The sequence below is a fragment of the Malaclemys terrapin genome, chromosome 14 (genome assembly GCF_027887155.1).
Source record: "Malaclemys terrapin pileata isolate rMalTer1 chromosome 14, rMalTer1.hap1, whole genome shotgun sequence".
NCBI classification, from domain to species: Eukaryota; Metazoa; Chordata; order Testudines; family Emydidae; genus Malaclemys; species Malaclemys terrapin.
In genome coordinates, this window is record NC_071518.1 from 771737 (window position 1) to 799598 (window position 27862).

Consider the following 27862-nt stretch of genomic DNA (forward strand, 5'->3'; position numbering starts at 1 on the left):
GAGGCGAGGTGGGGGCGGGACCTGCGTCGGGAAGAGGCGAGGTGGGGGCGGGAAGAGACGAGGTGGGGGCGGGAAGAGGCAGGGTGGGGGTGGGACCTGGGGCGGGAAGAGGCGGGGGTGGGGGCAGGACTTAGGCCAGGAAAAGGCGGGGTGGGGGCGGGAAGAGGCGAGGTGGGGACGGGACCTGCGATGGGAAGAGGCGGGGTGGGGGTTGAGGGAAGGGGGTGGGTAGGGCGGGGCGGGGATTTGAGCACTGCCAGGGCCTGGAGGAAGCTGGCACCGGTGTTAGGCGGAGGCTCAGGCCGTGCTAGCAGAGATGGTAAGTCTGCACATTGAACGGACCCAGGGCCAAGGCTGGCAACGCTCCCAAAGCCAGACAGCTCCCATCGCTCACTCCTGTCTGTAGAAGCCCCAGGAAGCCAGTTGCCTGGCTGAGGGTAACTCCATGGCAGCACTGGCTATGTGCAGGCAGTGCTGGGCAGAGAGCAGGGCTGGCAAGCGCTCACCTGACCGATGCAGATTTCCCGCTCGTGCTGGAGCTGCTGGATCCAGCAGGTCTGCTCCGCCATGGCCTCTTCCCGCTCCTTGCAGATCTCTTGCAGGCTTCTTACGTCATCTTGCAGCTGGTGGAGCTTTCCCTTCAGGCCGCTCCCCTCTGCGGCTCTCTCCTTCCCCTGGGCACACGGCAAACACACGTCACTGAACCCGACGGTCAGGGCAGAGGCAGTGGGACGGTGCCATGTGTTAGCCTCAGCGCACACAAGCGACAACATGGCGACAATGCACTGGCTCGGGTGATGGCACTTGGGGCCCCAGCCCCTCCCTGCTCTGCTGGGCTTCCTCACACCAGCGGGTCTCGCTTCGCACCAGCGGTCAGCAGCTGCACAACTCCGCCCTTTATATCCTTTGCCCCGGGCTCCCAACTGCACACGAGTCACATAAATCGGGGCTGCAGAGCAATTGTCCTGCGTAAAAGGCCACGGCGTGTGTTGGAGCACGGCCCGAAGGGGCTGCTTGCCCAGTCTCCACGCCCAGCTGCCACCCCGAGGCAGCGAGAAACGGGAATGGACTAGCGGATTCGTCCGGGGGGGGACCTGCTAGTGCTGTGTTCAGTGAGGGGCCACGCACTGCGGCCCTCGCCGGGCAGCGCTCCACACATAGCCCCTCGGGCAGCTCGCGGGGCTCAGGGATATGAGACTGGCTGCACGAACTGCAGAGCAAAGGCTGTCACACAGGGCACGCGCCAGCACTTGGAACTGTAGCCAACCATGACGATTCCCCGCTGGGCCCACCGTGCCCCACTGCAGAGGGGCTGCAGGGCAGATGGGTCCCCAGCCCATGGGCAGACTATACAGCCAGCGCTTCTGCAGTGCTGCACCCTGCAAGGAGCTCCTCGCCCCAGGAGACGCTGAGATCTGAAAGCTCACCTCATCCTTCGCTCGCGCCAGCTCCTCCTCAGCACTTTTCAGGTCTCCTCTGAGCTTCCTGATGGTCTGCTCACGGCTGCACACCTGCAAAGCCCATGGCTGGTAACGCAGCCTTCCCGCAATGGGAACTCTGGAGATAATGCTTAGAACTTAGAACCCCACTTCCGAAAACATTCCACCGTGAGCACGGCCTGCCCCGCTCCCGCAGCCTGGGGGGCCGTGGGAGGAGGAAGGCAGCCGGCGGGGGCAGGGCTAGCAGGGAGACAGACAACAAAACCGCAGCAGCAATTAGCGCAAAGCATCAGAGCTCCAAGAGTCGGGAGGTGGCCGAGGCGCTGCCCTTCGGAAAGGGACGCTCAGGCAAGGTGAATCTAGGAAACCGCAGGCCGGGGGACAGCAGGAGAAACCCCCGCCCAGCAGCCTGCCGAGGATGGTCTGGAGGAAGAGAAAACCTTGTTGTCCTCTTCCCAGTGCTGTCTGCCTACCTCCTGCTGCGCGGTCTTCTGCCTCTCCCTCAGGACGGCCAGCTCCCCAGTGTGCTGCTGTTGGTCTGAGCGCAGCTCTGCGAGCTGCCCTGCGCACCTGGACAGCTCCTCTCGGGCTGCCACGAGATCCGCTTTCTGCTGCTCCACCACCTGGTCACGCTGCAGCAGCTGGGCAGAGGAAAGGAACAGCTGGAGCCAAAGCCAGCTTCCCAGACACCGCAGCCCAGCTCAGCTCCCCAGGCTAAAGGAGCCCGGGAGCGCTGGGGAGATGGGGCAGGCAGCCCCGCAGTGCTGCTTTGGAGCGTCACACCTGGAGGCATTGCTAATGCTGCTGCTTTACCTGGCCAAGGCGAGGCCCTGCTGGGCAATGAATGGGAAACGCAGGTGGCCCGCACGGGAAAGGAGCAAAGACTCCTGGGACTGCCCGAGACAGGCTGCTGGCAGGGAGACGGCTCCCAGGTGCTGGACCCTCGGCCTGAGACAATCTCGCCAATACAGCTCTTGCCACATGCACGCTCCTGCCTTAGCCCATGGCAATGGGAAGGCCCAGGGGCTCTGGATGTGCCCAGGATCCATGTTGGAACAACAGGCCCCTCCGTCAGAGGGCAGGGCACCAGGACACGGGCCTTGGAGGGACAGGAGGAAAGGGGGGCTCTGCGTGGCTCTTGGGTTGCCAGTTGTCCTTGAGCCAGGGCAGAGGGAGCAAGCTGTGGGGACTAAGCGAATGGTCACCCCGGTGCTGATTGCAACCCCCCCCGGTCCTGCAGCAGTGCCACCTGGTCGCGCCCCTCTGTCCTCCAGGCCGAGTGGGAAGGACAGGCAGGATCGGGGTCGGGTGTGGCACCAGTTCCAGGAACGCTTCCCACTCGCCCCACCCCAAGGAAGCCGCATGAGCTGGCCATGTGCATAGGCACAGACAATGTGAATGGAGGCTCAGGGGTCTGCTTCTTTCCCTGAGCCTAAGCTGGGGCCTACCTGGGTCTCTGACTCCTTCTGGACGTCCTCTTTCCCTTGCCTAGCACCCTGCAGTGCTTCCTGCAAATCTCTGATCTGCTCTTGCAGGCGCTGGAGCTCCTCGTCTTTCCTCTGCAGCTCCTTCTTCAGGGAGCATGACTCCAGCTGCGACGTGCTCAGCAGCGCCTCCAGCTGGGCCGCCTGGGGAAACAATGCAAGAGGCTGTCTCAGCGTGTTGCTGGAGGCCACTGCTGTCCTTTGGGCCTATCCTGGAGCAGGAAGCAGAACTTGCAGTGTGAGCCAGACCAGGCCTGGGCAGAACAGTGACACACCAGGCACTGGCTACCCAAGGGAGCATATTCCTGACCGGCGAGGATGGTGCAGATCTCTCACGTAGCTGTGTAAACGCATTCTCAAGGGATGGGACAAGAACACCCGACCCTTCAAAGGACCAGCAGGGGCTGACAGGCTAATGGCGGCAGGTACAAGGAGCAGGGTGGTCACTAACCACATCAAGAGTGTGACGGAACTTGTCTGGATCAGGGTATGAAAGGAGATGTCCTAGGAGGGTCTCTTTGTACTTGCCAAGGGGATGGCAGCCTGGTGCGCTGACTGAGCTGGTACCATTGTTGTGTGCACCAGGTGTTAGTGCACCTCTAACCACAACGAACCTGGCCAAGCGCCTTCGCCACCGAACCCAGCCAGGTCTGCAGAATGAACGCACTGCACTGGCTGCTAATGCCGCTGGCACCAGGGCTCCAGGCACAGCAACGCTGCAGCATCAGCAATGCTTCGCAGTACTGACCACGTCTGCCAGCACGGCCTGCCTCATCGCCCTCCACCAGCCCCAGCCCTGGGGCCTGCCTGCTGCCGAGCCTGAGGGATGCTAGGGACACAAAATGAAAATGGGAGCCATACGGCCACAGTGCCTGCTCCAGAAGCCTCTGCCCAGCGATCTGGGACACTGCCCACAGCCTGGCAACACGGTGCCAGGCAAGACTCTGCCATGCCCTTTGTGTGTGAAATTAGAAGGTTCCCTGAAACTTCAGCCAGAGACCCCCCCACGACAATCCTGCCAGCGCTAGCAGCAAGCAGGAGGGGTGGAGAGCAGAAGGCGGAAGAGACAGCGGATGTAGGTTCTCACTCAGTGACAGTGCAAAGGGAAGAGGTGCTAAGTAGTGGGCAGGCAGGCTCCAGGCGGGGTACCTCTCTCTGCGCCATCTTCAGCTCCTGGTGCAGTGACTGCCCTTTCCTCTGCAAACCCTGCAGCTGCTCTTCTTTGTGCTGGGCTCTGGATTCGGCTGCCTCCTGCGAGACCTGGGACGCTGCCAGGCTATCCTTCAGCTGCCCGATGGTGTCCTCCCAGCGCCGGGCCTGTCCCACAAACCACACGGATGTCAGCAGAAGCCCTCTCCCCCCTGGCCTGCCCTCCTGCTGAGCTGGCAGCCCAGGTGGGAGGAGGTGCACCCACGATAACAGCATGAGGTGGAGCCTGGGTTCCCTCAGCCGCCCCCCTCTCCCCCAGGACTGGGCGGTTCTCCCGCGGGTTACGCTGGAGGTGGGGGCTGGCAGGGGAGGGGCACCTAACACAGCACCCACTGGTACCAGCCTCGTTACCCAACGGCCTTCTGCACCTGCTGCAAGCAGAAGCCTGCGCCTGGCAAAGCACGCAGGTGAACTGAGCATCTGCCTCCATGTGACCAGCGAGTGGCTGAACGGAAGGTGTCCTACAGGAGCCTGAGTGCCTCCGGCTGGAGCGTATAGACAGGACCTCAGTGGCGAGTGGGGCGGGGGGAGAGCCAGAGAAGTTCCTGAAGTTAAGGGAGGAGCTCACCCCAAGCCTGCGCCGCGGAGAGGTGGGGACGCCCGCTCCCGAGGGCCTTGGAGAGAGACAAGCGTGAAGCAGAGGTGATGGGGGAGACAGGAAGGGAGTGCGGAGCACTGCCTGCCCTTGCAATCCCAGCCCACGTCCCCCAGAGGTGATGGGGGAGACAGGAGGGGAGCGCGGAGCACTGCCTGCCCTTGCAATCCCAGCCCACGTCCCCCAGAGGGGATGGGGGAGACAGGAGGGGAGCGCGGAGCACTGCCTGCCCTTGCAATCCCAGCCCACGTCCCCCAGAGGGGATGGGGGAGACAGGAGGGGAGCGCGGAGCACTGCCTGCCCTTGCAATCCCAGCCCACGTCCCCCAGAGGGGATGGGGGAGACAGGAGGGGAGTGCGGAGCACTGCCTGCCCTTGCAATCCCAGCCCACGTCCCCCAGAGGTGATGGGGGAGACAGGAGGGGAGCGCGGAGCACTGCCTGCCCTTGCAATCCCAGCCCACGTCCCCCAGAGGTGATGGGGGAGACAGGAGGGGAGCGCGGAGCACTGCCTGCCCTTGCAATCCCAGCCCATGTCCCCCCGAGGTGATGGGGGAGACAGGAGGGGAGCGCGGAGCACTGCCTGCCCTTGCAATCCCAGCCCACGTCCCCCAGAGGGGATGGGGGAGACAGGAGGGGAGCGCGGAGCACTGCCTGCCCTTGCAATCCCAGCCCACGTCCCCCAGAGGGGATGGGGGAGACAGGAGGGGTGCGCGGAGCACTGCCTGCCCTTGCAATCCCAGCCCACGTCCCCCAGAGGGGATGGGGGAGACAGGAGGGGAGCGCGGAGCACTGCCTGCCCTTGCAATCCCAGCCCACGTCCCCCCGAGGGGATGGGGGAGACAGGAGGGGAGCGCGGAGCACTGCCTGCCCTTGCAATCCCAGCCCACGTCCCCCAGAGGGGAGGGAGGGACACGTACCTTCTGCTCAGCTGCTTGCACCTGAGCCTTGGCCTTCAGCAGCTCTCTCGTTAGCGTCTCCACCTGCTCCTCTCTGTGGCGTGACTGTGGAGAGCCCAGAGGGGAATCCAGACATCAGAGCTGGGAAGTGCTGATAGGTCCCATCTAGTCTGTCCCCCGGGGCAGTGCTGGATTGTTTCCTGTGGCATATTTTTCTGGTGCTTTGCCCAGTCCAGTTTCATCTGGCTGAAGCACGGGGGCTTTCTCCCCTCCCCAGCTGGCCCACGGCAGACAGGCCCCTGCCCCAAGGAGCAACCCATCTAAGTGATGGGCCTGACAAAGGGGGGGATAAAGTGCCCCCAGGATGGCTGGGGTGAGGGCAACCATGCACAGACGCCTTGAGCGAAGCCAGGCGGCACAAGAGGGCTTTCAGAGAGGGCACGGGGGGGCTGGGGGAGCACACTGGCAGGGCGCTGCCTGGTGAGACTTGCGCAGTAGCTCTTCCCATCAGTGGCCAGGGTGGGGACCCTTAGCTCAGCAGTTCTACACACTCTAGTCTTTGTGGGTCTTTCCTGCTGGCTTGTTAATTCCTTCAAGGCTTTGCCTGCAATCTGCGCCCTCAGCTCCACAGCACGACAATCTCTTGTCTGAGAGCCAGTGAAGCTGTGAACACAAACCTAGCCTCGTCCACCAGCCTTCCTGCCCCAGCCTCTCCCCAGCCAGGATGAGTCCTCAGCACCTGGAGCTCCCCCCCGGGCTGCCTGGTGCCCAGTGCTGACAGGAGTAACGGCTCCTCAGACCCTGTCTCCATCGCTGCGGGAGTGGGACCTGGAAGACGTTGCCCTGGCAGCAGCCCGCCTGCTGACATGAGAGGCTGCACTGGCCTGTTGCTCCCTGGGGGCAATGTGCCTTGAAGCCTGCTGGCAGTCCGGTGGCAGGAAGGGCGCACACAGGGGGTGTCCTTTGCTCTTACCAGGACGCACAAAGGGCATCTCAGGAAAAGGGGACTGGTTCCTGCCAGTGTTTTCCATTAGAAATTCAGCTCTGACACCTGGGGAGACGCTGTGGCAGTGTCTGCAGCAGGGAAACTTACAAACTGCTGCTGGCGTCATGAGAGCGCCGGCCGGAATTCCCCCGGAAACGTTCTCTGAAGGCGACCAGGGAAGGAGTGGAAGGTGGGAGCCCAGTGCATGGTGGCAGCTGGGAGGGATGGTGGGTCAGGCCGGTGGCTGAAATCAATTTGGTTCTTGTTTTCCTGTTAACACCTTCAATTTGCAGAGGACTGAAAGTGATTCGGGTGAGTCAGGCCTAGAGTAGACTGAGGGATGTTGGAGGATGGCAGGTGCCAGTCAATGCTGCAAAATGCAAAACTCTGCGCATTGGAGGGCACAACGTAATGTCAACGCCTCCCAGATTCTGCCCGATCAGCTGTGCCAGCCCAGGGAGCTGGGCGCCATGGCAGATGGCAGTCAGATGGCGAAAATGAACGCACGTGTCCCTGCTGCAAAGAGCAGGAGTTCTCATCCTTTCTCCCAGTGCCAGCGCTGCTCACTTGGTTGGTTACCAGCATGAGCTCATTCTCCAGCACCAGGCCTTGGGCCTCCAGCCTGGCATGCAGAAAGCCAGTCTCCTCCTCCAGGTGGTGACAATGGGCCTGCAGCTGGGCTTGCTTCTCTTCCAGTGCCTGGATGGTCTGGTGCTGCCTGCTCATCTAGGGGACAAGGAGGGGTAAGAGATACTGGCATTAACATGTGTCTTGAAAATACGTTGTTGACAATCTCTCTCTCTCTCTACTCCCATCTAGCTATCCAGTGGCAATCACCCTCATGCATATCCACACCCCAGCTTCCTCTCCAATGAGAGTCAACAGGCCCATCCCCACAGGTGAGACATCCTCTTTGGGGAGCGTTAATTAAGCAAAACTAAAATACGCCATTCCCAGGGAAGTACAGCTCTGATGCTTGTTGAGGAATTTTCCAACTCTTGTTAGTTTCTCAAACCAAAGACTCCCATAACTCACTTATGGATGAGCCTTCCACCGCTGAGTCTAGCTATGGAGAGCCCCTGCCCCCTCTCCCGTGCAGAGCGCCTGATTGTCTCCCATGTGTTATATAGAACGAGAGAAGAGAAAAAAACCAAAGTGAAGGGTTAAACCAATCAGGACTACCTTGGCTGGTGCCCCAAAACCAGTGAGCGTTCCAGAGGTCAAACTTCCTGAGACCTCCAGATGCCACTCTCTCTCTCTCTCCTCACCTCAACTTACACACTGTATGCTCGTTTGCCTTCTGAACCAGAGAGTCATCTCTCCACATGACTAATTTGTCCGGTTCCCCTAATGCAAAGTCTCATATGCAATGGTAAGCCTTGAACAATGTGAAAAGGGTTAGATATAGTCAAAGAATGTATGGCTAATGTCCACTAGACTTAGAAGACTCTAAGGGATTTTGTTTGTTTTCTTTGTAAATGATTGTTGCACCCTAGAAGTGAGAAGAATTTTAGGGCTCTAGGAAGAAGAAAGCGTATTTTTAACATGCTTTCTTCTTTCTAGAGCCCTAAAATTCTTCTCACTTCTAGGGTGCAACAATCATTTACAAAGAAAATAAACAAAATCTCTTAGAGTCTTCTAAGTCTAGTGGACATTAGCCATACAATCACATTGTCTAACACTAGAATATTAAGAGAAATTGCTTGAAAAGTGGGATCCCAATTGATAGTCGGGGGTAATAATGAAATACAGTCCATGTAATGCTTGCCTGGAGAATGTGACTGAGTCTGCCGAGACTCATCAAGCCCTCGGACCGCTACCCCTTCCTACTTCGCCATGTGGGCACCAATGATACTGCCAAGCATGACCTTGAGCGGATCACTGCAGATTATGTGGCTCTGGGAAGAAGGATAAAAGAGTTTGGGGTGCAAGTGGGGTTTTCTTCCAGCTTCCCTGTTGAAGGAATAAGCCTGGGCAGGGACCATTGAATCGTGGAAGTAAATGCATAGCTACGCAAGTGGCAGGGCCGGCTCTAACTTTTTTGCCACCCCAAGCAAAAAAAATAAAATAAAAAGCCCGCCCTCCCGTAACAACCACCCCCCAGTGCCTCCCCGCCAAACCAAAAACAACAACAAAAAAAACCCGAGTGCCGCCCCGCCGAACCAAAAAAAAAAAAAAAAAAAATACCCGAGCACTGCCCCGCCAAAACAAAACAAAACAAACAAACAAAAACCCGAGCGCCGCCTCGCCACCCCAAGATTGGCCGCCCCTTACAAGGTGCCGCCCCAAGCACGTGCTTGGTCGGCTGGTGCCTGGAGCCGGCCCTGGCAGGTGGTGTTGGCAAGAGAGTTTTGGCTTTTTCGACAACGAGCTGATGTTCCAGGAAAGTAGATTTCTGTGCTGGGATAGGCTCCATCTATCCAGTACTGGGAAAACCATCTTTGGTCATTGTCTGGCTAACCTGGTAAGCACAGCTTTAACTTAGGGATGGTGACAAAAATCCGGCTAATGTGTATCTAAGCTCAAGTAACAAAGACAAAGGGAAGGGGTAATTTTTGAAGACGGGACTAGAAATCACAACTTGCATTAAAAAGGCAAGAGGAAAAGCAAAATATCTTCGATGCCTCTACAAATGTAAGGAGTATGGAGAACAAGCAGGATGAACTGGAAGTCATGATAGATGAAGAAAATGATGACTTAATTGGCATCACAGAGACTTGGTGGGGCAACACCCACGATTGGAGGACCAGCATTGAGGGCTATAGCTTGTTCTGAAAGGACCGGTATGGGGAAAAAAAGAGGAGGTGTTGAGCTGTCAGTCAAGATTGGATACACTTGCTCCAAGGTCCAAGGGGAAGTGAGTGACAGACCTAGTGAGCACAGGCGGTGAGTTATATGGGCCCATGGTGCCCGTGCGCCATCAATATTTAGCAACGTGGGCCTGGCTCCACTAATGTTTGGGCTTATTGTGCTTTGGGGGGCCCTGCACTTCAGGGGGACGTGGGGTCCAGAGTGGCCTGGGAGGTTAGCAGGGAGTCTGGTGCTGGCAGCAGTGAGTGACCCAGCTCCAGCCTGCCCCACTCCACTCCCTCCCCGCCCCCATTCCACCCCTTCCCCCAACCCCAGCCCTGCCTCTTTCTGGCTTCTGCCCCCTCCCCCTGAGCGATGCCAGGAGCCAGTGGGGTGGGCTGGGGCCTGGGGCAGTTGCCCCGGTCTGTCCTATGGACGTTCTGGGAACCGCCAATAATTATACAAACCTGGCGCCCATGCTATTGAGAGTCTCTGGGTGAGGATAAGGGAAAAGAACAGAAGTGATGTTATGGTGGGGGGTCTATTATAGACACCGAATCAGGAAGAGGAAGTGGATGACTTAGTCTACAAGCAGGTAACAAGATTAGTTAACATACGAGCTAGTATTGATGGGGGATTTTAACTTCCCTGATATCTGTTGGAAGGCAACTGCTGCAAAACATAATACATCCTGCAAATTCTTAGCATGTGTACGGGACAGCTTTCTGACTCAGAGGTCGTGAAAGCTCCTTCACTGGAGGTTTCTGAAAGGAGGCTGGAGAGCTCCCTGTTTTGGATGGTTAGACACAACAAATCCTGCATCTTGGCAGGGGGCAGACTGGCTGACCCTTGCAGTCCCTCTAACTCTATGGTTTTCTGAGTCTATTAATAGAGCCCTGCAAATCTGCGGATATCCGTTTTATTTCTGCAGATGAGGATATCCGCGCATGACTTTTGCAGAGCGCAGATCAGATGCAAATACAAATGTTGTATCTGCGCAGGGCTCTATCTATGAAATGGATCAAACCCTCCGAATAAAAGACACATTGAAGAAATTGACTATACACTTCTGCCATCTACTGGATATTGATGGAAGCAGCAGAGAAAGTGAGCAAGTTGAAAGCTGCGCGCCAGTTGGCAAATGACCAATAGAAATCCGAGGGTGGCCCCCACAATGAATCCCAGACTCAGGGTAGATAAAACTGAGGTCATCAGCAGGTGGCACACCCCAGAGCTGACTATAGCTGCAGAATCCCCAGTGCAACAAGGAAGTGGTGAGATTCCATTTCCGAGATTGTTTCTCCTTCCGTTCTTTCACATAAATAACTGAAGTTTACCTGGATGAAGTTGACACTCTGTACTGACCCATCAAGAACCCATATTTTAGATTCTGGCTAATGCTATATGCATGACTGCCTTTATAAATTCAAGCAAACTGACCTAAGAGAGCTGAACTGTAACTTCAAACAATTGCTTTTGATATTCTAAACTTGCCCTCTTTGGACCAATCCACTCAAATACCTGGGACCATATTCTTGAAAGTCCCTTAAAGACAAGTATGTTCTTGCTGCTTGGAGAAGTACTGAACACATGATAAATGTATTGGGTACTAAGAACTGATGACTGATGTCAGAAGTAAATGTAATATGAGATCTTGGTGATTTGCATTGTTCCTCTGTGTAACTGCTAGCATCGCCCTACTCTGGCCTGTACTGGTGTATTTAGTACTCGCCTAGAGCACTGGTTGTGTCTACACTTGCTTGGTGAACTGCCACTTGTATATTGATGTGGTGCTGCACGAATTCATAAACTGTTGACTGGTTAAGAATAAGCAAGTGTCCTGATTTGAGAAATACTATTCAAGTTAAAAGTTGACCTGAAAAGACCCCAGCATTGAAATCAGTAAGCTAACACTCCCTGGACTCAGTACACAGGGCTTATTCTGTTCGATTCCATTCTAGATATGCTAGAACATGTAGCCAATTGGCAAATCTAGGTTCCAGGTTTAAAATTTAACTGGCACCTCAGAAAATTCTTGCAATTGACTCCCTTGTGAGCTTACAGAGTCTCTCAGGATTGTCATTCTCGTGCCCTGGGTCGACAGGGTGTGAGAGAGGAGAACCCGTTTGTGTCCTGCTTTGGGGCTGCCCAGAGCTGCAGGACAGAGAGGGGGAGGTGACTATATTGCTAGTTACGAGGCACCAATCAGGCTGATGGGCCAGCGTTCCAAAGGCAGGAATTGGTGTGTTACTTGGTGCTCGGGCAGTTGATGCAGCACAGGTGTGCCACGGGCACGGCACATGGGATTTGCAAGTCTGTGCATGTCAAAATCTGGTCCTAGAGCTAAAATGCTGAGAGCCCGGATTAGTAAGCGTACCGAAAACAGAGTCCCAGAAGCAACAGGTTAGTCAGTGTTTCACAGCAGCAGGCTGAGAGCGTCGGCTTTAACCAGGTCCCCCGTTTAGTCTTGCGCTGGCTGGCTGGGGCCATGCTGGCACCTGGTCAATTCTTCCCTAGCTCTCACTGCTCTGTCAGCTCTAGCTGCTTTCTGGAGCCGAACCCCCCTCCGTACAGTGCCAGTTCATCCACAGAGCCTTCCTGAGACGTGGTACCGCTCCACTGTGCTCCAGCTGCAACTCAGCAAGGAGCCAGCCACTCCCCGGCAGAACCCAATGAGAGATTTACGCCAAACCCAGGTGTGTGGCCTCCAGCAGCACGTGGGTTAAACACCCTGTGGTCAGTTCGGCAGTGAACTGTTGAGTCGCTAAGGTTCAGGACAGCAATCAAAGCCAGGTGCGGCTGCAGGAAGCACAAGACACTGATTTCTAGTTTCATAGCAGTGACGTCCACTAGAGTGACAGTTCTGAATGTCACTTCACCACATCTGTCAGGACCCTGCACAATTCCTCCTCTTTCTGCTTATTGTGCCTGATCTCCTGGCTCGTGGGCCAGGCAGGCTCCTGTCCGGGGAGGAGTCTCGGCGCGCCTGGGAAAGCAGGGCAGGGGCTGGGTGCAGGATGGAGAGAATGGGGTGAAAGTCTGTGGGCCTGATCCTGCTCTCACAATGGAAACGCCATGGCAGCCAGTGTGTTACACAGGGGTAGGTGAATGCAGAACCAGGGCCACTGATTCCTGATGGACTCCACAATACTCTGTCCTGTCCCCTCTCTGAGGCAGACGACCAGGAGGTGGGGACAGCAGGCTCCCACCCTCACAAGAATGAGGAGCTGCAGGGCTGATGCAATTGTGACAGGGACTTGGTGTTCAGCCTGGATCTCTCCAGATGCAGCCACAAGCTTTCTCTAGTGAAGCCGGGCACCCCCAGCCTTGTGCTAAGCTGGGCTGGCTTAGTCCTGACGCGGCATGGGAGAGCCCAGCATGTCCAGGCAGTGCATGGGGCTTGGGGCATGCCGGAGTTGCCCATGCTTGCAGTCATTCTAGTTCCCAGCCACTCTTCGCCGGAGCAGGGTGACAGTATCACTTCCTGTCCTATGTTCTTGTGTAATGTTGCTGTGGCCATTAAGTAGCTGCCATGCGTCCCTCCAGACCTGGCTGCACGAGGCCAGGTAAGCCGATCTCGCGGGCTGTTAAGGGTGCTTTAGTGCTTTGGGATTCCTTAGGCCAACAGGGGCTCTCTGCTGACAAGCACTGCCCAGGTCGATGGGGAAGGGACCCTGGATAGCTAACAAGTATCTAAGGCAGGAGGTTGCCTAATTTCTTTCAGTTCCTTAACCAGAGATCCCAGGCCCCATCTCCTGAGGCTAGCCACTGGGTGAGTGGAGCGCCAGGACCTGCCAACAGATTTCCTCTTGCTCACTTTGAGCATCTGGGTGTAGGAAAGAACCTTTATCCCGAGCGACGCCCCCTCTTTCTAGCCAGTCCCTTTCTCGAGAGCAAGGCCTGCTGGACATGCCCACCCCTCCAGTACCTGCTCCTCAGCGCCCTGGCGCTTCTCCAGCTGTTTCTGCAGCTGGCTTTGCAGCGTGCGGATGGTTCCGTCCTGCTCTGCTGTCCTCAGCTGCTGTGCTTGGCTGGCCTCCTGCAGGCTCTGCAGCACCTCACCTCTCTCTGCAGCCTGCATTGCAACGGGACAATGTAACTAGCTGGCCTTGTACACACAGCTGGGCAGGGGCGAGTGTGGCATGGCAGGAAGGTCAGGGTGGGGGCACCTGCCAGCCTTGTCCAGGATCCCTGGACGACTCAAAGCAGGAAGCCACTGCAGGGCTGAGGGGCAGAGGCGGAGGCTGGCTCGCACCTCCAGCCTCCGGCTCTGTAACCCCAGCCCTGCAGCCAGCGGAAGGCCCTGTCAGGAACGTGCTGTGTGCTCGGCGGAGCTATTGACCACCCTTTCTGAGGCTGTTGCTCCGTGTTTCTACCTGTCCGAAAGGGTAGAAATAACAGAAACAAGTTGTTGGAAATGAAATTTCAATCCCTCCACGCCCTTCCCTGGCGGCACGGCTCCCCAGCACGGATCAATAGTGTTTAGACAGCCAAGGAGGTTTTTCTTCCCCTTAAAGCATCAGATCAATAGTGAAAAAAGCTGTCCAGCCCTCTGTGCACGTTGTAGTAAATGTGAACATCAGAGGCCTCCAGCTAAACGGATTGACTGGAGGCAGTAGCAGACCAGCACTTGGTAAGCAAGCGCCCGAGACGGGGAGGGTGTCTGCCCGAATGGGGGGGCCACGGATCTCTGCAGCTGGAGCCCCTAGCCCCTCACAGGGCTAAAGGCAGGCGCTGCTGGGCTGAAGCCCTGAGCCTCGGTGCCTCTGAGGAGCTGAAGCTGGGAGCCAGGGGGCTGAAACCCTGAGTTCCCCCACAGGGCTAAAGCTGGGAGCTGTGGGGCAGAAGCCCCGAGCTCTAGTGTCCATGCAGGGCTGAAGCTGGGAGCCATGGGGCTGAAGGCCTGAGACCTGAGTTCCGGTGCCACCATGGGGCTAAAGCCCTGAAACCCCTGGGCCCTGCCCCCCCAAATAAAAGTCAAACTACACTTATGACGAAGGGTCCCCCTCTCCCCGCTAGGCCCTGTTTTTATAGAATGTTGTGTGTGGGGGGGAGGGTGCAGAAAGAAAGAGGGTGAGACCCTCTGCTCTGCACCGTCAGGCTCCGAGATGGGCTCTCTCTTTCCCCACTAGCGTCGCTAGCAGAAGGCCAGGGCTGGTCACGGGAGGTAGGAAGAGGCCCTCGCTGCAGCCATTGCCACGGAGGGCAGGAGAGGTGGCAGCCGATGTGCAGGGCAGGGGAAAAGCAGCAACAAAGCTGTACCCGGCTATCGCAGCCCTATTGTAATGTGCCTTAAAGTGGGTTTCTGTAGCTTGGATGGTGCATTTCCCACTGGTGCGAGCTGGGGGCCTGAGCACCTCTCTGCTGGGCCGCTGCAGGGGAGGCAGGGCTGGGCCCGCACCCCAAGATGAATGGCCAGAGGGCAGAGCAAACAGTGACGGCTCCTTGGCTCAGTCACCGTTTGGCCTCCTGAATGGGACAAGGGGGCCAGGTAGCTGCTCGTTCGCTTTGTGGGCGAAGGTGCCTGACAGCACCTGCAGTTGCATGCTCAGTAGCCTGCCTAAAGTGTCTGAAAAATCTGCCCTTGTGTCTGTTTAATGCACATGAAGGTGATGGCACCAAGGGATAAACTCGTCTGGGTCTGTAACTATGGGATAAATTGCATTTGTTTTGTCCCCGTCGTCCTCACTTGTACAGAACTCATGGCTCCAGCCCCAATCCGCACCTCCCAGCCACCTGCAAACAGCACCACCTGCTTTTAAATGACCCTGCTGCCAAAATGGTCCCCCCGCTCCTCACAGGAATGGATCACGGACAAGCAAGAGCTGAAACTGATACTAATCAGTCTGGCCTGGGCCAGGGAGCGACTCCAGGTTTCAGAGCCCATCGGCTAGGTGGGGTAGAAATCCTTGGCATTTCAGGAAGATGCTATACACAGAACTTGGCCCAGATACTCCAGCTCTGTTGAGGCTGCAGGGGGATGCTCAGGCAGCAAGCACTGGCTGGACAGCTGCTCCAGAGGGGTAGCTGGCAATTTCCCCACTTTGGGGGAATCTCCGGGGTGTTATAAAACCGATCTGCCGGCTCTCCAGGGCCCTTCCACAGAGGGGTGTGTTGAGGTATGCAGGAGGGCACAGCCCGCTGGCCAGCCTTTGGCATGCAGCGTGCTCTCACTGATCAAACACTCCGAATGGCTGTTACAAGTGGGGCCGGCTGGAAAACAAGAATCCCATTTTGCAAAAGGTGGAGGTTTAGAAGTTTGTGTTTGTGCCGCAGCAGGATGGAGTGGACACCTCAACCTCAAAGCTTTTTGTGAAAAAAACAACCACTAAGTCAGAGACATCACCAGACTCGGTACCACATGACACTGATATAAAATTAACATGGCACAAATTCAATGGATTAAAACCTGGCTACCTGCTAGGTCTCAAATTGTAACTGTACAGGAATTATCGAGTGGGTCTGTCTCCAGTGGGGTGCTGCAGGGACCAGGTCTTGGCCCCATGCTATTTAAGGTTTTTATCAATGACTTGGAAGAAAACAAAATCATCACTGATAAAGTTTGAAGATGACACAAAAATTGGGGGAAGAGGTAAATCCTGTAGAACCTCAGCGTTACAGATACCTTGGGAATGGCGGTTGCTCATAACTCTGAAATGTTCCATAATGCTGAACAAGACGTTACAGACTTCAGCCACAGGGGAGTTGGGTCTGCAGCCACAGGGTGGGGTCAGAGCTCTGCGGCGGGGTCGGGACTTCTGACCCTAGGGGCCACTGGGGCTCCGAGTGGGAGGCTCAGGGCTTCTGGCCCACAGGAGCACCAGGGCTCTAGACCTGGGGGAAGCACTGGGGCTCAGGGCTTCAGCCCTGGGGCTCCATTCCCAGCTTCTGCGGCTCTCGGGTTACCCAAGGCTCCGCTCCCGGTTTCAGCCTGGGGGGGGGAGCACGTTGGGGCTTTAGCTACGAGGGGAGTGCTGGAGTTGAAACCATAAAGCCCTGAGGCAGTACAGTATTTGATTGTTTTTTTTTTTTTTGGTTCCCGCTACTGCCTGATTGATTACTTCCAGTTTCACAGGTTGACTGGCAAGTCCATAACTCTGGTGTTTGTATCTTTAAGGTTCTACTGTAATGAAGAGGACAGGTCACTGATACAGAGCCAGCTGGGTCACTTGGTAAATTAGGTGCAAGCAAATTATGCATTTTAATACAGCTAAAAGCAAAGACTGTGAGCCACACTTACAGGACGGGGGACTCTACTCTGGGAAGCAGGGACTCTGAAAACGGTTTGAGGGTCGTGGGAGGTAATCAGCTGAACATGAGTTCCCAATGTGACTCTGTGGCCAGAAGGGCTAATGGGATCGTTGTATGTGTAGCTGTGGGCGAGTAGGAGCAGAGAGGTTATTTTATTTCTGTATTTAGCACTGGTTCGACCTGGGTCCCGTTCTGGTGCTGTCCACAGTTCAAGAAGGATCTTGAGCAGCTGGAGAGGGTTCAGAGAAGAGCCACACGAATGAGGAAGGATTAGAAAATCTGCCTTATAGTGACAGACTTCACTTCCTGCCCTTTGGGGCTGCCCTGGCAGGCTATGGCCCCCTCATTGAGGGGAAGCTGTGGGTGCCTTGGGCTGAACCCCCTCCTCCAGCAGCAATACAATTGCAGGTCCCATAGGTGCCTAGACTACATGGGGGGGACAGGGACTGCATGGTGATTTGACCTTGTTATTCTTCATAACCAAGAGCTCCGGGTAAATTCGAGAGCTCGTCTCTCACCAACAGAAGATGGTCCAATAAAAGCTCCTATCCTGGGACCGACCACTGAATAGAATGAAAGGTTCTCGTTCAGCAGAACCCTTATCTCTGCCCCGCAGTGACCCCATGCAGGCAGTTCTGATTAACACACGTAGCACTGCAGATCTCAGATCAGATTAAACTGATTGTTAAAGGCAGGTTCCATTTTTTCCTCCCTTTTATTTCCCTTCATGGTGTCACTGCAAGGCCAACCTCAGGGTCTGTCAGTGCCTCCCCGCACGGAGAGCCTCCCATCGCAGTGAGGGCCCTAAGCACTGGCAGTTCAGAGACTCCAAGGCCAGCAGGGACCACTGTGGTCACCTAGTCTAACCTCCTGCACATCACAGGCCAGAGACCGGCCCCACAATAATCCCGACAGCAGATCTTCTAGAAAAGCCTCCAACCTGGATTTGAAATGAGCAGTGATGGAGAATCCACCGCAACCCTCACTAAATTGTGCCAAGGCCTCTCTGTTAAAAATGTGTGCCTTGTTTCCAGTCTGAGTGTTTCTAGCATCAACTCCCAACCCTTGGACCGTCCTCGACCTTTGGCCGCTCGGCTGAAGAGCCTGTTATTAGATATCGGTTCCCATGCGGATACTTACAGCCTGGGATCAAGTCACCCCGTGCCCTTGTCTTGGCTAAGCGCAATAGACTCAGCTCCCTGGCAGAGGTTACAGCTGCCCTCCCCTACCCCAGCCCTGCTGCCTGCCAGCTCCAGGTTCCTCCCCGAGAACAGCAGCTTGGCGGGACGCTTGTCCCTTCTCCTGCTGCTCACCAGGAAAGGAGCAAACCCCCCGCAGCCCATGGCCAGGACTGGAGGCCTCAGTTCTGCCCCTGATTGCCAGTGGGAGCCGTGAGAGGATTTTTACAAGCTCCCCGCTGCACCTAACTTGGCTTTGGGAGTGGCTAGCGGGGCTTCTGATTCAGCAGCATGTAAGGGCCACCACTAGGGTCAGTAGCCGCCCAGGGGCAGGGTTTGGCTTGTAGTGAGGAAAGGATTTATCTAGGGCAGGGGTCCCCAACGCGGTGCCTGTGGGCGCCATGGCACCCACCGGGGCATCTAAGTGCACCCGCGTACTGGCCGGCGGACGAACATCTGCCAAAATGCCACCGATAAGTGACAACGTTAATAGGCGTTGCCGCCAATTTTTGGCGGCATTTCAGCGGCGACACCTATTGACGTTGCCTTTTGTCGGCAGCATTTCGGCAGATGCTCGTCCACCGTCACGGTCCTCCATGTCTCATCCAGACCAAAAAAGGTTGGGGACCACTGGTCTAGGGCCAGCAGAGCCAGCTCCAAGCGTGGATCATTGATTGGTGTGGGACTTGCTTCTGAGCTGTGATTATCTACCACACTGAGGTTGGGGCAGCAATTTCATGGTGCCAGGTCCTGCTGCTCATATTTCTTTCCAGGGCTCTTCCTGGCATCCTGTGGCAGTCTGTCCGTCCCTCCAACAGGGTCTGAGTTGGGATGGGTTTGAGGATTGCAATGTTGATGATGATCATTTCCTTGTACAGCCAGAGGATGTTGATAATGAGCAAATTAGCTTCTGCTCCTTCTGGTGGGGATTTGAACCTGGCTGTTAACAGAGTTGCTAATGAGTTTCAGACTAGCAGCTGTGTTAGTTTGTCTCAGCAAAAAGAACAGGAGTACTTGAGCCACCTTAGAGACTAACAAATTTATTTGAGCACAAGCTTTTGTGGGCTAACGGCCACTGGATGAAGTGAACTTGGCTGAACTAGCTTGAACTTGGAGCTTTTCACAGCCCTGGCCACACAGTTCTATGCCAGAATCTTTTCCTAGGGACTAGAGCCTAGATCCCACTGCAGACACTTTGAGATCATCTAGTCCAACCCCCTGCTTAAAGCAAGACCAATCCCCAGACAGATTTTTACCCCAGTTCCCTAAATGGCCCCCTCAAGGATTGAACTCATAACCCTGGGTTTAGCAGGCCAATGCTCAAACCACTGAGCTATCCCTCCCCCACAGCAGGGGTCTTTCACTTCATGGCACTGGCTGTCCTGGCCCAGGCCACCGCTGCTGCTAGCTGTCTGGTGGGGAGCTGGGGGTGGGGCCGACAAAGCAGCGATTAGGGGCCTCAGCCCGCCCCACAGTGGCCCCCAGTAGGCCCAGAGAAAACCCACAGCATTTGCTGCTTGGAGCATGAGCAGATATATGGGGATATGTGTGTGTGCCTATCCCTTCACCCCTACCCCGATCTCCCACCACCGAGATAGGGCCCCTCACACAGCTGTCATGCAGGGCTCCTGTGTGCTACTGTGATACTATAGGTGGATATACACCTATCAGTAAGGTTGCCTGACATTTCTTATTATAAGACCCTGTTTTCAGTTGCTTATGACTTCCCTAACTTTAACTGTTTTTGCTGAAATTTTCCGTGCCAGGTGTCTGCTTCAGGCTGTTTTTTGGAAAGTTTCAGCTGAAATGATTCAGCCATTTCCAAGAATGAGAATTAGGGAAAAAAGATTAGGGAAAACTGTCTCATGGTTTGTGGGGTCTGACTCATGAGCTATGAATTGTGGGGTTGGCAATACTCCTCTTTCTCCCTGCTGTTCCCTGCCTCAGTCACTACAGCCCATCCAGCTTCTGCAATACATCAGGCCGGCATTGACCAGACAGCCTGCCTGACCACCCCACTCTGATTTATTCCCAGAGGATCCTGTCCAGTGCACTAAATCAGACAGAAAATAGTATGTGAGCACAGAGCTGAGGAGCATTTCAAACTGCAAAGAAATGCACAAAGGGCCACAATGCAGGTTGCATGAGAATCCTTCATTCCGGCATTTCTCAGCTTTCCACTGCGTCCCTTTGCACCCTTAACGATCTCTGACCGTGGTTCTAGTCTAGCAGATGTCTGCCTCACCCAGACCTGAATCAGGGAAAGCTGGGGAAGGGGAGGTCATTGTGCGAGTAAGGGGCAGGGCAGGGATGCAGTGAGTGGAGGAGGATGTGGCTGCAGGGAGGGAGTGGGAAGCACTGCACGAGGGTAGGATCGAGGCGAAGGGGTGAATGAATGGCAGGGGCACAGCAACCAGCTTGCAGCTCACTCTGAGAAGCCATTTTACCAAACAAAATAGGAGAAACAAACCCCCACGTAAAACGAATTGCAATGATTGTAAATGCGACGACAGGAGCACCACTGCACCTGCTGCACTGTGCGTGGAGGAGCTTCTGGGGCTGGGGTTAACTGAAGCTCTCTGAGTGTTTTCAGAGAGCAAACTGGTCACACAACTGCCTTAGCTCATCAGGATGCAGGGAGACACTGGCTGCTGTGCTTAGACATTGCCTGGAAGTCTCTCCAGAGACAGCGCTACTGAACCTCACCTCATTAGCCACTCTCTTGCCTTTGAGGAGGCCTGATGACCTCTGGAAAAGAGCCAGGACTTAAACCGATGCTCACTAGGTGGCACTGCTGTTCTGCACAAATGTCACTTGCAGAGCTCTGCTCCGCCAGAGACCATGGGCTCGGAGGCTCGCAGGGCAGTGGTCTCCGCTGGAATTTCACGCACAGCACATGCTCCATGTGGCGTACCAGGGCACAACGGCACTGCACAAGTGTTGGGGCTCGGAGACCACAGCTCTGGACAAGCAGTCCAGTTACTCTCACACCATTTTGGCATGTCCAGCTCTCTCTGCATGGATACCATGCTCCTCACGGGTATCTGCTAGCATGGTCTCTTGGGAGAAGAGCTATGTATGCCTGCTGAGTGCCAGGAGACCCTGGTGCAGCGCTCAGCATGGCAGCAGGGATGCCTGTCCCTGTGGACAATAGCAGGGGGCACTAGTGAAGCAGGGTATGAGCTGGATGGACACTGCATCACTCACTGCCTTTGCAGGGAATGGGGAGCTTCAACCAAGCTTTCAGAAGAGCTGGTTTCTGCCCTTCATCCAGCCAGACTTACATCTGCACCTGTCCCTCATTATCCAACTGCTGGACTGTGGGAACCTCCCTTGCCGTTAGTACCATGGTGAGGATGGAGGATAGCATCCTCTCCTCCGCCAGCGGTGTCTCGATGGGGGCTGTGTGCTGCCCACTTCACCTGGTGCTGGTGTTTGTCCAGATGGTCCCCTGAGTTGCTCCAGGCCACCAGTGTCACCAGGGGCTCTGTTGAGCCTCCTCAGTTACTGTTGGTTCTCAGGTGGGCTGCACAAAGGGCCAGTCCCTCTGTATCCTTTGGCACACTCCTTGTCCTCATCATGGCTTCCGGGAGGCAGCGCATCACCCTGCTCCATAGCTGGCTCATAGGTGGCCTGGACATTGCCCTCACTTTCAAGTTGCCCTTCAAGGTCCTTTCTTGCCTCTCCTTGGGCAGTCTCTTTTCAGTGCTGGCTTCTTGGTCACTGGCTGGGCTACTGTCCATCCTCAGCCTCCTCTTGTCCGATTTCTCCCCTAGATGAGAACATGGCCGCCTGGGGAGATGGAGGGGGGCAAGTGGGGCAATTTGCCCTGGGCCCCACGAGCCCTGGCCGAGAATCCATTCCCTGGCTACTCACCCGGCGGTGGTCCGGGTCTTTGCGTCTGCGGCAGCACTGAAGGACCCGCTGCTGAAGTGCCGCTGGAGCGAGTGAAGGACCCGCTGCCGCCACGGAGCGCCGCCCGGTGAGTACAAGTGCCGCAGCGGGGGGCGCCTTTTTTTATGTCCGCTCCCGCACTTTGCCCCAGGCCCCCTGAATCCTCTGGGTGGCCCTGGATAGGAAATCTCCACAGCTGAATGGCTCCATGTGCTTCTCTAGTTCCATATCCCTGCATCCTCCTCAGCTGTCTCCCGTGCCTTCCTCTCGTCGATCTAACTAGGCTCCCCTGCTTTTTCTTGGCACCTTCTGGTACAGGTCGAGTCCGTCTGCCTCCCCCGGCAGAAGAGAAAGCGCCTGGTGTGCAGGTAGCTCTCCTGGGCTCCAGGCAGGAAAAGGAGCATTGAACATCTGCCCTGCCAGAGGGCCTTGCTTCCTGCAGAAGATGGTCTATATCCCAGCTGATGGCCCCTTGTGATGCCCGCCTCAGGAAGTTTATCACCCTCTGGACTTCCTCAGGATTCCCTTTGTCAGTCCCTAGGTTTGCTGGCCCTTGGCTGAGATGTTTGGCTCAGCTCTCCTCCACTTTTGAAATCATTCACAATTTACCCCTCCCGCAAGCGCTCTCCTGGCTCTTACACAGGGGGCCGAATTCTGCCCCCACTTTGCCCACTGAGTCCGTGAGGTTGTCTGAGAAGAGAATTAGACCCAAACTCCCCCCTCCCCCCATGTATCATCTAGCTCAGCTGCACTGGCCCCCACCCAGCCCCCACCCAGCCCGGGCTGCACCGCGTACCAGGCCACTCGTGACCTGAGTCTGTCGGGCAGGACGCAGGCCCTGGAGAATCTGTACGTTACTTCACTGGCGCTCCCAGCACAGCTGGACCCCTGACAATGCTACACATGAGAATCCCCAGTCCTGGCCCAAGCAATCTGCGGGACACCAGCCTCCCAAGCAGGCCCTGGTCTCATCTCAGGTGAGAGCCTGTGCAGGCCACGCTGCACATGAACAGCACCTGCGGAGCTCAGTAGCCAGACTAGACTCAGGGGATCCCGGGAACAGGCCACAAGCCAGCGAGGGGAGAGGTTCCTCAGGAGCCCACCAGCTCAGCTCCTCAAGGACATCCGATTCCCACCCCCACGAGTGCAGCCCCTCGTTCTGCTGGGCGGCTGCCTGCTGGGAAAGGCTGAAATTTCACCAAAACTGAGCAGCATGAGGGAACTGAAACTCTGACCTTCAGCTCCTCAAGGTCACTTGGACGTCTGGATTTGCTTATGCCAAAATCTGCCAGGCTGCTGGGTCCGTATCCCAACTTCCCCTTCAGCAGTCTGGGGAGAGCAGGCAGTCGTGGCCTGCTTAGGGCCACACGTCGGCCTGGCTTCAGTCTCTCTTTCTCCCTCGCTGAAGTTTTGTGTTTTCTCATAAATAAATATTTTAACTGGGAATTTCCAAGCGTAAGCCAGGCCCAGAATGTGAACTCACATGTACGGTAATAGAAATCATCAGTTGCCATGACGACCTGTTCTAAGAGCAGACTGCAGTCACATGAGCTGAGAGAGCCGAGTAACAGGAACACATCAGAGAGCAGGGCCACTTAACCTCAGTTGCTGCCAGCTATTGTGCAGAATGCAATTGAATTTAGGCCTAATTTCTGATAGTGCAAAGGAACAAAATTTCCCTACAGATTTTAATCTCGCTCCGGCGGCAGCAGCCAGTGCTCACAGCCTGGTCAGGCCTTCTTTACAGTCTTATGCTTCACCACTTCATTACTCTTCTTTTTAATAACAGGAGCTTCCCCTCCCACTGCAGCATTCTGCATGTCCCTCGGCAGCCTGGAAGAAGCGCCCTGCGGCAAGGAGTATGGCACGGCCACTTGGGCTGTGCTGCTCCTGCAGCCCTAGGATGGTCTTTATTGTAATAACAACAAACAAGAAAAAAATTTAGAGCTTGAATTTTTGCCCTAAGCATAGTTGGGTTCTTAAGGCCCTTAAGCAGCTGTTGAAATGGTTAAGATACATGACTAGTTTAGAGAGACAGGCAGACATGCTGAACAGGTGACTGAAGCCCAAGAAAGGCAGAGGTGATGTTGGTGAGCAGAGGAAACGCACTCGGAAGAGTTTGCAGTGACAGTGCAGCATCCCCTGGTAAAGGTTCACAGCCACAACTGGCAATTCGGTCCATAGCTGAGAAGTGCTCCTGGACTTCTCACTGGTGCTAAGCTCTCACACAACAGCACCCGTGAGAAACGCTATCTCCAGTTGGCAAAGAGACTCTGCCGAACGGTGGCCTTGCCTTGGCTACCCACGCCTGTGTCACCACCCATTTGGTCAACAGCAATGCAGAATATGTGGGCATGAAGCCATCAGCCTTGAGGAAACTCCGGCTGGTACAAAATGTGGCAGCGTCTCCTCAGCAACACAGGCCACTGCAAGACCGATCACTGCTCTATACACGGACTTCCCGCAAAACCTCGAGTCATGTTCAAAGTCCCAGCCCTTATCTTCAAGGAGCTCCGTGGCCAGGGCCTTATAAGCGCCTTATAATCCAGGCTGAGGGCTATGGACAACAACTCTGCTCCGACCACAACAGAACTGTCTGCAATAAAAGCAAAACTTGTCTGCAGGAGACAGAGTCTTCTCAGGGACCTGTCCTACCGTAGGAGCACGACTCCATTACTGTAGCATCAAGAGCCTCACAATCTTTCCGGTACTTCTCTCCACCACCCCACATCTCCCCTGTGCAGCAGGCAGGGCTGTCATCCCCACTGTACACATGGGAGAGGGCTTGGAGAGACTCAGGCCACACAAGGAACGAGTGGTGGAGTAAGGAAGTGAACCTGGATCCTTGAGACCCCAGGCTAAGGCCCTAACCACTGGACCATGCATCCTGCCTGCCAAGCGTGTGGAACAAACTCTCATAGGAACTGAGGCCATCCCAACCCTGCCACACAATGCTCTCTGTGCCGGACACACTTCTCGGACATAAACACGGAGCACCGGGGCATTCAAAACCAAAGCACTCCACACACAATTCTCCCCCAGGCAGGGACATGGATGAAAACAAACTGTATGTGACAGACATTAGTCACATCCCTTGGGAATGAGGGACTGGAAGGGACCTCCTGTCACCAAGTTCAGACCCCTGAAATCACAGGCCACCCATCATTTAATCCTGTTCATAAATGTAGCAAGCGCCATCTTAAACCCAGTGAGGGTGTTTGCCCCCCTGCACCTGTGGGAGGAGGGTCCAGAATCTCCCTCCTCTGATGGCTAGAAACCGTCTGCTCATTTCCAGCCTCAATTTATTAAGGGCCACTTTATTTCCATTTGTTCTTGTGCCAACTTTGTCTTCAGCTTAAATAGCTCTTCACCCTCCCTTCACACACCCGGTTTGCCACCGACGTGTTTCTACAGCAATCAGATCCCCCCTAGCCGGAGTTTCACTAGGCTAAACAAACTAAGCTCTTTTAGTCCTGTAACAGGGTGGCTTGTCCCTGTTACCGGACTGAATGGCCTATAGCCTGCCACCCCTGATTACTACAAAGGTACACCTGGGCTGGATCTGGTAGGGCCTGGAAGCAGCCTACCAAAGCAGGAAGGCCTGGGAGGAGGAGGAAGCAAGGGCCAGAGGACTGAGCTCCAGCAAGAAAGGGATGGGACCGGCAGCTTCAGGTGAAGCAGATTGGGACCGAGGAAGAGCTCCAAGTATGGCAGAAGAACCAGGCCAAGGATGAACTTTTGGGTTATGGTTATGGACTTTATTCTGGGGCCCTGAGGGTTGTTTGAACCATTTCTGCTATTAAACTAGCCTTAGGGCTGAGGCGAACAGGGGGAAGGTGCCTGCAAAGCAACCCCTAGGCATGAAAAGGCCAGGGCTGGCCTTACCATGAGACGGCCGCCTCAGGTGCCAGACTGTGTGGGGGCGCCACTAGGTCCCAGAGTGTAGAAAATTGTGTCTGCTGCTGGTGTGTATGTATTCTCTCTGCTCTAGATGCACAGAGATGGCGGAGTGCTGTGCTGGAGGAAGGAGGGCACAAGAGACATAACAGGCAGGCAGGAGAAAAGGTGAGAGGGAATAACAGAAAGCAGCAGGAGCTGCAGGGAGAGAGCGGAGGAGCCTCTTATGTACCTCTCTAGCAACCCCAGGAGCCTGGACTGATTAACACCAGCTTCTCAGGGAGCTTCCTGTTTCCTGCTGCTTCCCTGAACCCACTTGAGGAGAACAGGCAGTCAACTGAAGTAGTAGGAGCCAGTTAGGCCCTTAAGACTGTGATATCTTCCCTCACTCAGGCCCTGCTACCAGCCTGCTTATTTGTCCCCTTCAACTGAGTATTGAGAGCCACTATAGCTGGCGCAGAACAGCAGTCATGGGTGAAAGAAGAAAACGCCTCCCTGGGGCAGCATTCAGAAAAAGAAAGAAAGCAAAGGAAGCTTTTCTATCTAAGCAGGAAGGAGCTCTCCTGAGATAGATAGACACAAGTGTTCACGGTGAGCCTAACGGCCCCAGCGAGGATGTGAGTGGTGAGGAGATGCCTGATCTTCCAGTTAGTCAGAGTGCAGGTGACCTGGCAGCTACAGCAGCATCCATATCTCCATCTCAAATGGATGTAATCATGCACATTCCTGAAGAAAAGTGTAGATCAGAGAAGAGTGTGGTGGAGGTGCAAGAAACAGCGGCTGCTGAGTTTAGTTCCTTAAGTCTAGATGATTCAGGACTGTGTACTCACTTGAGCAGTAGCCTGAGGGACTTCCTTGTTCTGCATGGGCCATAGCAAGTGAAAAACTTCATGTTCCCCAAAGACAATAAAAATAGAAGTTTCCATTACTGGCGTGAAATCCCCAATGGTGACAAAGTGGAGAGGCCATGGCTTATGTACTCAAAAACCCAGAATGCTGCATACTGTTTTTGTTGCAAACTCTTCCAGTCTAATGTTCCAGCCACATTGGGTTCTACAGGAACAAAGGACTGGAAAAATCTGGCATGCTGTGAGAAGGCAGCAAATCACCAGAGAGCATTCCATACTTGGAAAGAGCTTGAGATGAGACTAAGGTTAAAGGCCACCATAGATGATCAGCATCAAGAGAAGATTGCATCAGAGTCTCTTTACTGGCAAAAATGTTCTGAAAAGGCTCATTGCCATTGTGAGAATGCTTGCTACCCAAAACCTAGCACTGCAGATCAGCTGTATGTGCCAAACAATGGAAACTTCCTTAAAATTGTGGAGCTGATGGCTGAGTTTGATGCTGTACTCCAGGAGCATCTAAGAAGAGTCACCACCCAAGAATTGTACACACACCACTACCTTGGAAAAACAATTCAAAATGAGATCATACAGTTACTGGCAACAAAAGTCAAACAGAAGATTGTGGCAGATCTGAAGTCAGTAAAATATTACTCTGTTATTCTGGACTGCACACCTGACATCAGCCATACGGAACAAATGACTTTAATGGTGCGTTTTGTAACAACAACAGAACCTAGTGAAAATGTCCTGCAATGGTGACTGTCAGAGAGCATTTTCTAGACTTTATTGACATTGATACTACAGGAGCTGGTATGACAAATGTGCTCCTTAAAAAGCTGGAAGATACGGGAATTGCGATAGCTGACATGAGAGGTCAGGGCTATGATAATGGTGCCAACATGAGAGGAAGGAACAGAGGAGTGTAGACACGGATCCGAGAGTCAAACCCTCAAGCTTTGTGTGTCCCATGCAGTTCTCATTCATTGAACTTGATGGTGAGTGATGCAGCATCACTGCTGAATTTTTTAATGTAATTCAAAGCATCTATGTATTTTTCTCTGCAACAACTCATGGATGGCAAATTTTGAAGAACATCTGGGAACATCCTCTCTGACACTGAAACCACTGAGTGCCACACGAGGGGAAAGTCGAGTGGAGGCGATAAAGCCTATCAAACACCAAACTGGGAAGACAGATGATGCCACAGTTGCCATTATGGAGGGTAATGCTATGGCAGGAACTGTTCGTGGGAGAACAGTGGCAGAGGGAAATGGAATCACCAGAAACATACATAACTTCAGATTTCTGTGTGGCTTAGTGTTGTGGCATGACATACTGTTTGAAATAAATGTTGTAAGCAAGAGACTCCAAGGTGTTGACCTTGATATATCTGGA

At 54.8% G+C, this 27862-nt stretch overlaps 1 protein-coding gene across 2 annotated transcripts in view; it reads right to left on the bottom strand.

The window, feature by feature from the left end:
• Positions 1–27862, bottom strand: part of PMFBP1 (polyamine modulated factor 1 binding protein 1) — a 341248-nt gene that overhangs the window by 16663 nt on the left and 296723 nt on the right. For both annotated transcript variants that reach the window (XM_054049283.1, XM_054049282.1), the window contains 8 exons: positions 13328–13474; positions 7177–7335; positions 5646–5729; positions 4073–4240; positions 2888–3067; positions 1913–2080; positions 1428–1511; positions 507–674 (listed from right to left, as the gene is read on the bottom strand). In XM_054049283.1, coding sequence (XP_053905258.1) covers positions 507–674; positions 1428–1511; positions 1913–2080; positions 2888–3067; positions 4073–4240; positions 5646–5729; positions 7177–7335; positions 13328–13474 — 1158 coding nt within the window. The remainder of the gene's footprint in view (positions 1–506; positions 675–1427; positions 1512–1912; positions 2081–2887; positions 3068–4072; positions 4241–5645; positions 5730–7176; positions 7336–13327; positions 13475–27862) is intronic.